Genomic DNA, 15,787 nt, shown 5'->3' with positions numbered 1-15,787 from the left:
CGACCGCCTCTCGCCGTCCCGCGAGCCCCAGCCGAAAACGCAAAGATGCTCATGCCCGGGGACGCGCCAAAGATAACAAGCCGATCGCTGATGATCGACCAGCGATCTGCCTCATATATGTATCTACAACCCCATATCAGTAGTTTTGTTACCATCAGTGATGGCCATAAAGTATGCCAACTGAATTTATAAATGTGTGTATATAGTGGTATCAATATGTGTGTATGTATGAATAAACATTTGTAGTGCTGCTATAGAGGTACAAAACGAAGAAATTCTCTGAATATTCAAAACAGTTATATATACTAGCTTTATGCCCGAAGCTTTTCGCACGCATTTCAGTGGTATCAGAAGTGAAACTCACCCTGTGCTTTCATCTGAGTCCTGAGGAAACTTTTCAGCTGTGTCCAGCCAATTGTATACCTCCTTGGATGCATCCCGATGCAACCCGCACAACACACTGGCCCACAGGACAACGAACACTTTGTGCGTTACCACAGCCTTTTCCACACCCTATTTCTATCCAGATATGTGTATATATCTCCATATACACACCGAAGAGCCAAAGAAACTAGTACACCCCCCCCCCCCCCTCCCAGCACACACAAGAGCCGCAACACGACATGGCATTGACTCGACTAACGTCCGAAGTAGTGTTGGAGGGAACAGACACCATGAACCCTGCAGGGCGGTCCATAAATCCGTAAGAGTATGAGGAGGTGGAGATCCCTTCTGAACAGCAAATGGCTCTGAGCGGTAAGGGACTTAACATCTGAGGTCATCAGTCCCTAGAACTTAGAACTACTTAAACCTAACTAACCTAACGACATCACGCACATCCACGCCCGGGGCAGGATTCGAACCTGCGACCGTAGCGGTCGCACGTTTCCAGACTGTAGCGCCTAGAACCGCTCGGCCACCAAGGCCGGCTCTTCTGAACAGCACATTGCAAGGCATCCCAGTTATGCTCGATGATGTGTATGTCTTGGGAGTTTCGCGGCCAGGGGTATTGTTTAAACTCAGAGCTATGCTCCTGGAGGCACTCTGTACCAATTCTGGACCTATCGGGTGTCGCACTGTCCTGCTGGAATTGCTCCAGTCCATCGGAATATACAATGGACAAGAACGAATGCAGGTGATCAGACAGCATGCTTACGTACGTGTCACCTGTAAGAGTCGTATCTAGACAAATCAGGGGTCTCATGGCACTCCAACTGCACGCTTCCCACACAATTACAGAGCCACCACTAACGTGAACAGTTCCCTGTTGACATACAGGGTCCATGGATCCATAAGGTTGTCTCCATGCCCATAACCTCCATCCGCACGATATAATTTGAAAAGACACACGTCCGACCAGGCAACATGTTTCCAGTCATCAACAGCCCAATGTCGATGTTGACGGGCGCAGGCGAGACGTAAAGCTTTGCGTCGTGCGGTCATCGAGGGTACACGTGTGAGCCTCCGATTCCGAAAGCCCATGCCGATCATGTTTCGTTGAATGGTTCGCAGACTACAATTGTTGATGGATCAGCATTGACATCTGCAGCAATTTGCGGAACGGTTGCATTTCTGTCACGTGGAACGATTCTCTTCAGTCGTCGTTGGTCCCGTTCTTTCAGGATCCTTTTCTAGCTGCGGCGATATCAGAGATTCGATGTTATACCGAATCCTGATATTCACGGTACACTCGTGACACGGTCGTACCGAAAATCCCCACTTCATCGCCAACTTGGACATGCTATGTCCCAATGCTCGTGCGTAGACTGTACCACCATGTTCAAACTCATTGAAATCGCGGTAACCTGCCAGTAGTAACCTATCTACCATTTACGCCAGACACTTGTTCTCTTATATAAGCGTTGCTGACAGCAGCGCCGTGTTCTGCCTGTTTAAATATCTTTTTATTTGAATACGCATGCTTATACCAATTTCTTTCGCTCTTTAGTGTATATATTATTGGTTTTCCCTGTTGACGACCATATGGAATAATGTATGTCTTCTATTTCTGTTTTCTTTCTTTCCAGTAGTTTCTCATTCCTTAGCTACATTGACTATTGTGTCTCACGTCCCTTCTAACAGCCATGTACCACAAGTCTCTAGAGGAACGGAAGATTCCAAATGTCAGGAAAAGAGCACAGGTAGTCCCAGTCTTCAAGAAGTGTCGTCAAGCAGATGCGCAAAACTATAGACCTATATCTCTGACGTCGATCTGTTGTAGAATTTTAGAACATGTTTTTTGCTCGCGTATCATGTCGCTTTTGGAAACCCAGAATCTACTCTGTAGGAATCAACATGGATTCCGGAAACAGCAATCGTGTGAGACCCAACACGCTTTATTTGTTCATGAGACCCAGAAAATATTAGATACAGGCTCCCAGGTAGATGCCATTTTCCTTGACTTCCGGAAGGCGTTTGATACAGTTCCGCACTGTCGCCTGATAAACAAAGTAAGAGCCTACGGAATGTCAGACCAGCTGTCTGGCTGGATTGAAGAGTTTTTAGCAAACAGAACACAGCATGTTGTTATCAATGGAGAGACGTTTACAGACGTTAAAGTAACCTCTGGCGTGCCACAGGGGAGTGTAATGGGACCATTGCTTTTCACAATATATATATAAATGACCTAGTAGATAGTGTCGGAAGTTCCATGCGGCTTTTCGCGGATGGTGCTGTAGTATACAGAGAAGTTGCAGCATTAGAAAATTGTAGCCAAATGCAGGAAGATCTGCAGCGGATAGGCACTTGGTGCAGGGAGTGGCAACCGACCCTTAACATGGACAAATGTAATGTATTGCGAATACATAGAAAGAAGGATCCTTTATTGTATGATTAATCGATAGCGGAACAAACGCTGGTAGCAGTTACTTCTGTAAAATATCTGGGAGTATGCGTGCGGAACGATTTGAAGTGGAATGATCATATAAAATTAATTGTTGGTAAGGCGGGTACCAGGTTGAGATTCATTGGGAGAGTCCTTAGAAAATGTAGTCCATCAACAAAGGAGGTGGCTTACAAAACACTCGTTCGACCTGTACTTGAGTATTGCTCATCTGTGTAGGATCCGTACCAGATCGGGTTGACGGAAGAGATAGAGAAGATCCAAAGAAGAGCTGCGCGTTTCGTCACAAGGTTATTTGGTAAAGCGTGATAGCGTTACGGAGATGTTTAGCAAACTCAAGTGGCAGACTCTGCAAGAGAGGCGCTCTGCATCGCGGTGTAGCTTGCTGTCCAAGTTTCGAGAGGGTGCGTTTCTGGATGAGGTACTGAATATATTGCTTCCCCCTACTTATACCACCCGAGGAGATCACGAATGTAAAATTAGAGAGATTAGAGCGCGCACGGAGGCTTTCAGACAGTCGTTCTTCCCGCGAACCGTACGCAACTGGAACAGAAAAGGGAGGTAATGACAGTGGCACGTAAAGTGCCCTCCGCCATACACCGTTGGTGGCTTGCGGGGTATAAATGTAGACGTAGATGTAGAAGTACACGTAGACTGCTTGTCCCGTACACGTGCGCTGCTTGTCCCGTACATGAACGTTACTTTCTGCCCCATTCGGATAATTCCTTGGTGGTGAGTCCTTTCATTTCTGTCTTACAAGGGGAGGCCGCCAATTGTGAAATTCAGATTCGATTCATACTGCGCATAATAAAGGCTCATGGCCAGAGGTGTAATGTGGCAAAGCACCAAGATGCACTTCTCAGCCGTTGTCGAGAAAATCGACAGTTAAAAGAAACCGTTGCGGTGAAACACTCTCTACGATTAATAATTTTCTACAGCGTCGTGGCGCTGCATGCTTATGCATGTTGGTGAAGATGGATCGCTCTCCAATTGTACCGCCTCCATTTTTCCGTTTTTTTAACAGGGTGTACCAAAGCTCTCCCGTCCGCACTGATTTTCGGCGATGTTATAAGTTGCGCTAGGGACCGCATCTACCTTCTTTCGAAGTTAGCAGGCAACTACGCTGTTATGCGGTGGCTCGTTTCGGCCCATTCAACATCTGTCCTTCAAGTGTAACGAGCGAGTAACGGAGTTTATATTTCATACCTGCCACAGCAAATTTGTGTTCGTGGGGTCTCTATTCTAATTCGAACGTTTGACTTACGCTATACGTATTCGTTTCGGAATATCGTTTCTAAGTCTTCCGTTAACTATACGTGGTTAACATTATGAAGACAATTAATAACATTTGTGATATACAACTTTGTTTGCGGAAAACATAATGATGTTCGAAGTCGCCAGTTTTTCCACGACAAACGACTTTCAACAACTTATTATATGCATAATTGTTGCAACTGATTGCCGAGAATTATATATATATATATATATATATATATATATATATATATATATATACACATTTGAATTACAAAAAACAAATACTAAAAAAAAAATAAAAGGTCGCATGGCGCGAGATTCGATCCGGCGACCTTCGGACTACGAACCCGAGCACTTACCGCTGCGCCACGCCGCTGTAGAAAATTATTAATGGTAGAGAGTATTTCACCGCAACGGTTTCTTTCAACTGTCGATTTTCTCGACAACGGCTGAGAAGTGCATCTTGGTGCTTTGTCACATTACACCTCTGGCCATGAGCTTTCATTATGCGGAGTATGAATCGAATCTGAATTTCACAATTGGCGGCCCCTTGTTAGAGTGTACATCGAGATACTTTCATTTCTGAGGGTGTGCTTCCAAGAAGGAAGACGCACCATGTCTCGTTAGCACTTCCTCCGCCGAATCGACTACCCATTCCTACATATCATTCCAAAACCGCCAAGCTTGATTACCTAGCGAATCTAAGCGGAACTTTCTCTCCTCGACGCGACCAGCGGAAGCGAACACAGACAGGAAAGGCGGGCCCTGCAGATAGAACCGTTTATCTGCGGTATCCGCAACAGCACTCGCAACCAGCTTTCGAGCTCTATAAATTATACCGAGATTGGTCCCATTGTCACGGGCAGACAATCGCCGTAGACCGCTGCTTCTTCTCCAGTCGCCGTCATGTCACCGCTGGTAGTCTACGTCGTCGCCATCACTGCTGCCTGCTTAGTAGCTCAGCCCGCCGCCGGGGGCACGGTTGACTGCAACGATTCACACGGGTAAGTCACGACAGTGGATACGGATCTGTTTCACATTTTATTCTCTAGATTGTCGCACAGATGACAAAATGGTAGATATCGAAATAGATGACAGAGGGATAGAAAAACTATTAAAACCGCTCAAAAGAGGAAAGGCCGCTGGACCTGATGGGATTCCAGTTCGATTTTACACAGAGTACATGAAGTAACTTGCCACCCTTCTTGCAGCGGTGTACCGTAGGTCTCTAGAAGAGCGTAGTGTTCCAAAGGATTGGAAAAGAGCACAGGTCATCCCCATTTTTAAGAAGGGACGTCAAACAGATGTGCAGAACTGTAGACCTATATCTCTAACGTCGATCAGTTGTAGAATTTTGGAACACGTATTATGTTCGAGTAAAATGACTTTTCTGGAGACTAGAAATCTACTCTGAAGCAATCAGCATGGATTTCGAAAAGACGATCGTGTGAAACCTAGCTTGCACCATTCGTACACGAGACTCAGAGGGCCATAGACACGGGTTCCCAGGTAGATGCCGTGTTTCTTGACTTCCGCAAAGCGTTCGATACAGTTCCCCACAGTCGCTTAACGAACAAAGTAAGAGCATACGGGCTATCAGACCAATTGTGTGATTGGATTGAAGAGTTCCTAGATAACAGAACGCAGCATGTCATTCTCAATGGAGAGAAGTCTTCCGAAGTAAGAGTGATTTCAGGTGTGCCGCAAGGTAGTGTCGTAAGACCGTTTCTGTTCATAATATACATAAATGACCTTGTGGATAACATCGGAAGTGCACTGAGGCTTTTCGCGGATGATACTGTAATACATCGAAAGTTTGTAACAGGGGAAAATTGTACTGAAATGCAGGAAGATCTGCAACGAATTGACGCATGGTGCAGGGAATGGCAATTGAATCTCAATGCACACAAGTGTAATGTGTTGCTAGTACATAGAAAGTAAGATCCTTTATCATTTAGCTACAATATAGCAGGTCAGCAACTGGAAGCAGTTAATTCCATAAATTATCTGGTAGTAGGCATTAGGAGTGATTTAAAATGGAACGATCATATAAAGGTGATCGTCGGTAAAGTAGATGCCAGACTGAGATTCATTGGAAGAATCCTAAGAAAATGCAATCCGAAAACAAAGGAAGTAGGTTACAGTACACTTGTTCGCCCACTGCTTGAATATTGCTCAGCAGTGTGGGATCCATACCAGATAGGGTTGATAGAAGAGATAGAGAAGATCCAACGGAGAGCAGCGCGCTTCGTTACAGAATCATTTAGTAATCGCGAAAGCGTTGCGGAGATGATAGATAAACTCCAGTGGAAGACTCTGGAGGAGAGACGCTCAGTAGCTCAGTACGGGCTTTTGTTCAAGTTTCGAGAACATACGTTCACCGAGGAGTCAAGCAGTATACTGCTCGCTCCTGCGTATATTTCGCGAAGAGACCATGAGGATAAAATCAGAGAGATTAGAGCCCACACAGAGGCATACCGACAATCTTTCTTTCCGGGAACAATACGAGAGTGGCATAGAAGGGGGAACCGATAGAGGTACTCAAGGTATCCTCCGCCACACACCGTCAGGTGGGTTGCGGAGTATGGATGTAGGTTTAGATGTTATTAATCATCTCATCTGCGCTGAGGTGACTAGTCATGGGATAGCTACCCTGTATATGCAAATATAGAGATGGCGGTGGTGGTGACGCGTACACAAGGTGTAAAAGGGCGGAGCATTGGCGGGGCCGTCACTTGGACCGAGCTGATTCGTGTGAAAAGGTTTCCGACGTGACTATCGCCGAACGACGAGAATTAATAGGCTTTGAACTACTCGAAATGGTAGTTCAAGCTACCTGCATGGATCATTCCACTTTCGAAATCGTCAGAGAATTCAAGAGTTTGCCGAAAATGTCAAATTACAGGCATCATCTCTCGCCACAGACAGCACAGTGGCCTTCACTTAACGACCGACAACACTGACGTTTGCTATAGGTGTCAGTGCTAACAGACGAGCAGCAGCACGCGAAATAACCGCACAAATGAAGATGAGGTTAACGACGAACGTATCCGCTAGGACACTGCTGCGGGATTTGGCGTTAGTGGGCGGTGGCAGCAGGCGACCAGCGCGCATGCTTTTGCTAACAGCTCCAACATCTTCTTCAGCGCCTCTGCTGGGCTCGTGATCACATCGCTTGGACCCTGGACGACTGGAAAGCCGTAGTCAGTTGTCCCGATTTCAATTGTTAAGAGACAGGGTTCGAGTGTGTGGCAGACCAACAAAGCCGTTGGACTAGGTTGTCAACAAGACACTGTGTAACCTGGTGATAGCTCATAATGGTACGCGCTGTGTATCCATGGACTGAACTGGGTCTTCTGGTCCAACTGAAACGGCCATTGACTGCAAACGTTATGCTTGGCTATTTGGAGACCATTTGTAGCCATTCGTGGACTTCATGTTCTCGAGACAATTCGACATGTCATACGGCCTAAATTGTTGGTGAATGGTTTGAAGAATATACAGGACAATTCGAGCAATTATCTGACCACTCAGATCGATCGACATGAATCCAATCGAACATTTATGGGGCATGGCTGTGGTGACAGGGCTTGGGTAGCTCAGATTGTGGAGCACTTGCCCGCGAAAGGCAAAGATCCCGAGTTCGAGTCTCGATCCGGCTCACAGCTTCACTCTGCTGGGAAATTTCATATCAGCGCACACTCCGCTCCAGAGCGAAAATCTCATTCTGGAAACATCCCCCAGGCCGTGGCTAAGGCATGTCTCCGCAGTATCCATTCTGTCAGGAGAGCTAGCTCTGCAAGGTTCGCAGGAGAGCTTCTGTAGAGTTTGGAAGGTAGGAGACGAGGTACTGGCAGAAGTAAAACAGTGAGGATGGGCCCTGAGTCGTGCTTGTGTAGCTCAGATTGTAGAGCACTTGCTCGCGAAGGGCAAAGGTCCCGTGTTCGAGTCTCGGTCCAGCACACAGTTTTAATCTGTCAGGAAGTTTCATTTGTGGGACCTAATCGAGAGGTCAGTTCGTGCCCTGTCAATACGTTCCTAGTTGTGGATGGATAAATATGCAGCATAGCTCAGTATTTTTGCAGGGAACTTCCAACGACTTGCTCAGTCCATGGCTGCTGCACTATGCCGGGAAAAACGATTTCCGAGAGGATATTAGGAAGTATCCCGTAACTTTTGTCACCTCAGTCTATGGTCGACAGTATCAGAGTCCCTAGAAAGGTCTAAGTTAGATGTTCTCGCATGATGAGGCTAAAATCTCCAGTATTTGCCGTCAACTTACATTGCGCGGAAAGACCACAAAGATAACAGAGATTAGGGCTCGTACAGAGGCATACAGACAGTCATTCTTCCCTCGTTCTGTTTGGGAGTGGAACAGGGAGAGAAGATGCTAGTTGTGGTACGAGGTACCCTCTGCCACTCACCGTATGGTGGATTGCGGAGTATGTATGGAGATGTAGATGTAGACCCTTACGTTAAGTTGTACATGGAGTACAGCAGCAGCATCGAGGCGTGACTCTGACTGTGTTGTCTACTTGTCCACCACAGGCAGCTGAGGCAGCCGCCGCCAACGAAAGACCTGCTCAAGTGGAAGCCCTGGTGCCCCTCTGGTTGTCCACAAGGAGGGTGCGTTCGCTACAACACGTGCAACTGCGGCCGCGGTTACAAGTGAGTACCATTCGGACACTACTGCTACTACATACTACACGAGTTAAAATGTTTTCCGTGTCAATAATTACCTACTTATTTAGCCACTTGCTGTACCCAGCCACGCTTTGGTGTGACTCGGTCTGCAGAAATGGAAAAGAAACAAAAGAGGAAGCACACGTTTCAGTAATCATAGCATGTAAGCTTTCACGGCCGGCGTTATGTTATTCTAAAAGTAAAACTAAAGAAAAAAGTTCATATAAACATAGGTCCGCAAATGTTTAGTTACGTAGTTAAGGCTAATAAAAGACTTTGCCTGGAATTTAGCAACTTCGCGAATATGAAGTCATCACAAAACTGTAGCAGGTTAAAGTAAAGCACGATTCCCATTTATTTTGTTGTCGTTGTTGTTGTGGTTATTTGTCTACGTTAAACAGCATTGAAAATATCCTCGTCATCGTCTTCATGTATCGAGTGCTCGTACTGATTATGAACGCTAGGTAGAGAACCTGTCTCCCGGAAGATTCGAAATACTCCACTAATGGTTCGTCCATTCGAAACCATCCGAGTTCGATAAAGTACGCGATATTGGTTAACTACAGCCCTAGCACTACCATCACATTTACCGTAAATACACACCCTATCGGCGTATTCCCCTATTTCCTAAATAATCTGCAAACCACGAGAGTTACTACGTGGTATCACTTAAATGCACTGTTGCTATTCTGTTCTTTCACTGAATACAGAAAACTAACTCGTTTCAAGGTTAGGAAACAACATAAACAACTCACTAGCGGTTGCCTACAATGACATAGACGTTTCTATATTGTTAATGGAAAGTAAACAAACTTACTCGTATAATAATGTTTGCTTCTCTGGATGTTCTGCAAACTATTGCAGATACACTTCTGCTACATATTTTATTAGATTCACCAGACCAATAGCAACAAAATAAACGGAAATCGTGCTTTACTTTAACCACGTATAGCTTTGCGATGGCTTCCTATTAGCGAACTTGCTAAATTTCAGGCAAAATCTTTTGTTAGCCGTAATTCCGTAAATATTGCATATTTGCATATCTTCATGAACCACCCTGTATATATAGTCTAAATATGTCTAAACGTTTGTTACAATAACGTGTAAAAATTTGAGGGAAATCGGATAGGTACATTTTGAGGTTTTTGGTAACAATGTTTTGCCTCTATATACCACATGCATACAGATAGATATTATCTTCACGTTTATTAAAGAATTAGGAACCTAAAAACACGTCCGTACAAGAATTCAACTTCGCATCAATTTTCAAAGCAATCGGCGAAGATCTTTCGGAAATTAACGATTTTGAACAAACCGACATTCACATTTTTTGACATTCATACCAGACGCCGTTCCAGTAGATATATAAAAACACTAGAGTATTCGAATGCAATGCTGTGTGAGAATTTCAAAGCAATCCATAAAGAACTTTTGGAGATTAGAGACTTTGAAGAAACAAACATCTATGACTGTACTTTTATAAAAACTTTTACATGTACAAAAACTTACACATGTACAAAACATATACATATATATAAAAATTGTAAATGTTTCTAATCCCAAATCTCTGAAAGATTCCGAATGAATGCTTTGAAATTTTGACACAGCGTTGCATTGGAATACGCATCTGTTTTTGTTGTTGTTGTGGTCTTCAGTCCAGAAACTGGTTTGATGCAGCTCTCCATGCTACCTGTTTTAGTATATCTATTTTTAATATAAGTAATACATAATTTTTTTATAAATTTAATGATAGTGTATTTTTGTTACAAACAAAACTAGAAACACACTTGTATTAAGATGCAAAGTACTGTGAAAATTTCAAAGCAGTTGGTCAAAAATGTTCGGAGATGCACGATTTTGAACAAACGAACATTTACACTTTAGTTTATACAAATAACGTAATACCACTGGGAAAAATCACTTAGTTCCGTGGAATGTTAAAACACGTGAGTAAGTACTGACTACACACGTTACACAGAAGATAGGTTAAGAGGAGGAAAACCTATGTTCATAGCATTTTTAGATTTGGGAAAAGCTTTTGACAGTGTTGAAACACTCAACAGGCGGTAAAAAATCTAAATGAAAATTTGGAGAAAAAATTAATGTTCAGGGAGATGAAATAAAAATTTTGAGGTTTGCAAATTGCAATAATTTCTCTCACGCTAGAAAGGACTTAGAAGATCAGTTGAATGGAATGGATAGTACAGTAATGATAGTCTTGTGAAAGAAGAATGTGAACATTAACGAAAGCAAAACGAGGGTACTGAAATGTACTCTAATTAAATCGGGTGATGCTGTGGGAATTACATTAGGAAATGGGACACTGATATTAGTAGATTAAGTTTTGCCATTTCGGCAGTTAAATAGCTGATAATGACCGAAGAGAGAGGATATCGATTGTAGATAGAGAATGGCAAGGAAAGTGTTTCTGCAGGAGGAGAAATTTGTTAACATCGAATATAAATTGAAGTGTTAGGATGTCGTTGCTGAAGGTATTTGTCTGGAGTGTAGCCATTTACTGAAGTGAAACATCAAGGATAAACAGTTTAGCCAAAAAAGAGAATAGAAGGGGGGGGGGGGGGGTGGCGGGGACAAGAAACTTGTGGCACTACCTGATCAAAAGAAGGGATCGGTTAGTACAACACATTCAGAGGAATCAAGGGATCACCAGTTCAGTATTTGAGGGAACGATGGGAGGTAAACATAGCAGATGGAGACCAAGAGATGAATACAATAAGCAAATCCATTGGGGATGTAGGTTGCAGGAGTTATTCGGAAATGAAGAGACTTGCCCAGTACAGAGTAGCATGAAGAGCTGTATCAAACCAGTCTTCAGACTGAAGACCAAAACAACAAAAATATGCCCATACGATTCTTTTACACGCGGACGTGCTTGAAAACTACTCCAAAGTGAAATCAAGTGTACCATCAACGCCGTCAACAACATCCATAATGCCAGGGTCTGAAGTTATTTTCGTAAAACTGTCCGGCATACCCTGGAATGAGATGCATTATCTATTTTATGTCCTGTAATTTTTGGCAGTGATAATGATTTAACTGTATATGAAGATAGGAACTGTTTTCTAAAGAACACACCTAGTTGGCGCGAGTAATGAGTGGATGGGCAAATATCTGTTAGGAACACTACGAATGTAAATTGTGGACAGTTGAGAATGTGGGTCTCACGGGAAGCGTGCAAAGGATAAGTCCCTGCAGTCGCGTTATTCATCTGTGTCCTCGGTGGCTCAGATGGATAGAGCGTCTGCCATGTAAGCATGAGATCCCGGGTTCGAGTCCCGGTCGGAACACACATTTTCAGCTGTCCCCATGGAGGTATATCAACAACACCTGTCGCCAGCTGAAGGTTTCAATTAATTATCATTATATTCATTTAACATTTGAACATAAAGTTATCAAGAATACTGTTATGCCTGGCGAAGATTATGGGAGGCTTGCAGACTTTCGCTGGATATTTACTTCAACGAAATTCTAGTCGAAGTTCTTGTTCCTAAATACTGAATAAGGTTTCCCCTTGGTTGCTTTTATTTAACGAAGTTCCAGCGAATTACCTTCGTTGTTGAGTATGTCATGCTTTCTGTTGACTATGTTCTTTCTGTAACGGCAATGTACTCCAAATTTTTCTATGGATTTGAAGAGGATGTTTTTCATTCTGGCTTGTTGGATGACAGTGATGTGTTTAATGACACAGGCCTATTCTGTGGCTTACACTTGTTAATACAACTTCATGATTAATGTTATATAGTACATCCACTAGGAATTATTATATGCTTAAACTACAACATTGTTATATTAACCTCAAAATGACTGCTTTCAGTATTTTCCTGCCACACACACAAACACCAAGGACGTTCCTCTGGATACCATCTCTATGACAACAGCATAACATATAAGAAAATGCACTCCTCGCAGTTGCCACTTAATTACATATGTTTCAGCTCCAGTACGAAAACAAGCAGAATATGTGACATTTTTACATGGATTTGGTTAAATACTGCAAATCATTGCCACATGGATACAGCAACTGGTAGTTGGTTCAGACCTCTCTAGACAACAGTACGTTATGGAATAGAGTTGATTCTATTGTGCAAGACGTATAGTCAGTTGCACAAGAACGTGTAGCCATAATTTCAAATGTAACGTCCGCAGAGACATGTCTGCTAGTGGTCAAGAATCTGTACTCGATGCGCTTTTGCACAGCGTATAGATAAACAGTGGTGTGAGAGATGCATGCTTCGTTTTTACTGTTGCAGTTATGGCTACTCGCACTTGCTTACAGCCAATTGAAATGCCGAAAACATGTGCAATATTTATCAAAAATGCCTTATGAGGTCCGTTAAGAAGCTATTTGGTCCGAACGAGGCAAACTATGTGCTTCAAGAGGATAATGATCCTAAACATAGCAGCCATCTCTGTACATCGTGGAAACAAGACATGGGGTGTCCACGACGGATTGGCCTTCAATGTCTCCCGATGCAAATCCATCGAAAATGTTTGGTCGTATATTAAAAAGCAGCGTAAGAGAGAGCCAATATTTACTTTGAGGCAGCAGTCATATGAAGTCAGGGCGATATGGAGATCGGAATCGAGAGAATACGCAGGCAATTTCGTGAAAAGCATGTCAAAACGATGCAAAGCTGTAATACGTAACGGCGGCGATTCGATTAACTATTAGAGATTTTACAATTGGTAATAGCATGTATTTTCATGTAAGCATATATTTATAAACTGAAGAGCCAAAGAAACGGGTACATCTCCCTAATAACGTGAAGAGCCCCCGGAAGCACACAGAAGAACCGCAGCACGAAGGGGCATGAACTCGACGAATTTGTCTGAAGTAGTGCTGGCGGAATTGACGCTTTGTATCCTGCAAGGCTCTCCATAAATCCGTAAGAGTACGAGGGGATGGAGATCTCTTCTGAACAGCACGTGGCAAGGCATTCCAGATATGATCAATAATGTTCATGTCTGGGGAGGTTTGTGGCCAGCAGAAGTGTTTAACCTCAGAAGAGTGTGTCTGGAGCCATTCCGTAGCAATTCTGGACGTGTGGGGTGTCCCATTGTCCTGGTAAAATTGCCTAAGTCCGTCGAATGCAGAATGGACACGAATGGATGCAGGTGATCAGACAGGACACTTACGTACGTGTCACCTGCCAGAGTCGTATGTAGACGTATCAGGGGCCCCATATCAGTCCAACTGCACACGCCTCACACCATTACAGAGCCTCCACCAGCTTGAAAAGTTCCCTGCTGACATACAGGGTCATTGGGTTCATAAGGTTGTCACCATACCCCTGCACAAGACTCGTACAACGAGGCAACATGTTTCCAATCAACGGCCCGATGTCGGCGTTGAAAGGTCCAGGCGAGGCGTAAAGCTTTGTGTCGTGGAGTCGTCAAGGGTACACGAGTGGGCCTTCGGCTCCGAAAGCCCATATCGATGATGTTTCGCTGAATGATTCACACGCTGGCACTTGTTGATAGCCCAGCATTGATATTGGCAGCAACTTGCGGAAGGGTTGCCCTTCACTCGTCGTTGGTCCCGTTCTCCGCAGGATGTTTCCCGGCCACAGGAATGTCGGAGATTTGATGTTTTACGGGATTCCTGATATTCACGGTATACTCGTGAAATGGGAAAATCCCCAGTTTATCGCTGCCTCGAAGATGCTGTGTCCCATCGCTCGTGCCCCGACTATAGCACCACGCACAAACTCACTTAAATCTTGATAACCTGTAGCAGCAGTAACCGATCTAACAACTGCGCTAGACACTTGTTTATATAGGAGTTGCCGACCACAGCACAGCATTCTGCCTGTTTACATATCTCTGTATTTGAATACGCATGCCTATACAAGTTTCGTTGGCCTTAAGTGTAATATTGTATTTTTTTTTCATACAGATAACGGCGTACACTTTCTTGTGGAACTGACTGTAGTCCACATATTCCATCATAGTCTGCAGCAGAGAGCTACAAATCTGAAAAATGGTCGTTGGTTCCCAATTGCATAACTACGTCCAGTTTTTACTTTTATTCTCATTCATGGAAACCTGTGCTGAAGACTGCGATATTCTGAGAACGTGTGTCCGTCTCTTTAGTACGTGTACCCACTGTTTCCTTTTTGCAGGGACGAGAGGACGGACTTTGAGGTGAGGTCCAAGGCCCCCATCCGCTGCAAGCCGGTGTGCACCAACGGCTGCATCAACGCCGACTGCGTGGCTCCGGACATGTGTCGCTGCTGGCCGGGGTACGGCATGATGACGGGCATCAGCAACAAGTGCTTCTGGGGTGTGATGGGCGGCGGGGACTGAACGGGGAATGTGAACCAATTCACCACTGGCCTCTCCCCTTACAGCACCTGACGATAAAGACGGTGCAAACAACAGAGTACAAGGGTCTGACATGTGTGCTTATGTGCTTCATTTCAGAACTATAGCTCAAATCACCGTTAAACACAAAGGCTTTACAACGTGACAAAACAAAACCTCTGAAATTCAGTGTAATTGAGTAATTAAAGATTACTGACTATTTACATTGTTTTTGTTTATTCACTAGCCGTTTACCCACAGTTTCACCAGCGCATGTTTATGTCACATATATTGCACACATCTCCTCCTATCCTTTCTCTCTGTCCATCTCCTCCTCCCTCTCACCCTGTCCATCTCCTCTCTCACCATCTCCTCACCCCCCTCACACTGTAGATTTCCTCTCTGTCCACCTCTGTAGCACCCTCATCCCAGCTGGAACTACCTGGTTCTTATCCACACGGCACTTCTTCCCCGGCAATAAGTGTTGTTTGTGCCAAGTTTGGTCGAAACCGATGGAGAGGTTTAGGACCTGTGGAACATGTATGACGGTGAGCAGAGGTGGCCTCGGCTTATGCCCTGGTTTAAACCTTGACTGTTACTCTGCGTTTGGTTTCCCGCGGTTATGCCGTGGTTCTTCGTCTTTCTACGTGTGGCAGCAGCGGTGTGTATCGGTATTCGCAT

At 44.3% G+C, this 15,787-nt stretch overlaps 1 protein-coding gene across 2 annotated transcripts in view; it reads left to right on the top strand.

Annotated features, from left to right (window-relative positions):
• The window catches only part of LOC124552552 (von Willebrand factor D and EGF domain-containing protein-like), a 32,606-nt gene extending 17,276 nt beyond the window's left edge, over positions 1-15,330 (top strand). The window contains exons 1-3 of one of the 2 annotated variants that reach the window (XM_047126871.1): positions 4,955-5,103; positions 8,648-8,767; positions 14,926-15,330. In XM_047126871.1, the coding sequence (XP_046982827.1) occupies positions 5,006-5,103; positions 8,648-8,767; positions 14,926-15,109 (402 nt within the window). In that variant the 5' untranslated portion in view covers positions 4,955-5,005 and the 3' untranslated portion in view covers positions 15,110-15,330. Of the gene's footprint in view, positions 1-4,954; positions 5,104-8,647; positions 8,768-14,925 lie in introns of those variants that run through there. The other variant, XM_047126872.1, reaches the window with a different exon arrangement.
• The last annotated feature ends 457 nt before the right edge of the window (positions 15,331-15,787 follow it).

Source organism: Schistocerca americana, chromosome 10 (assembly GCF_021461395.2).
Source record: "Schistocerca americana isolate TAMUIC-IGC-003095 chromosome 10, iqSchAmer2.1, whole genome shotgun sequence".
Lineage (NCBI taxonomy): Eukaryota > Metazoa > Arthropoda > Insecta > Orthoptera > Acrididae > Schistocerca > Schistocerca americana.
The sequence above is the reverse complement of the archived record's forward strand: the minus strand, read 5'-3'. Positions and strand labels throughout refer to the sequence as shown.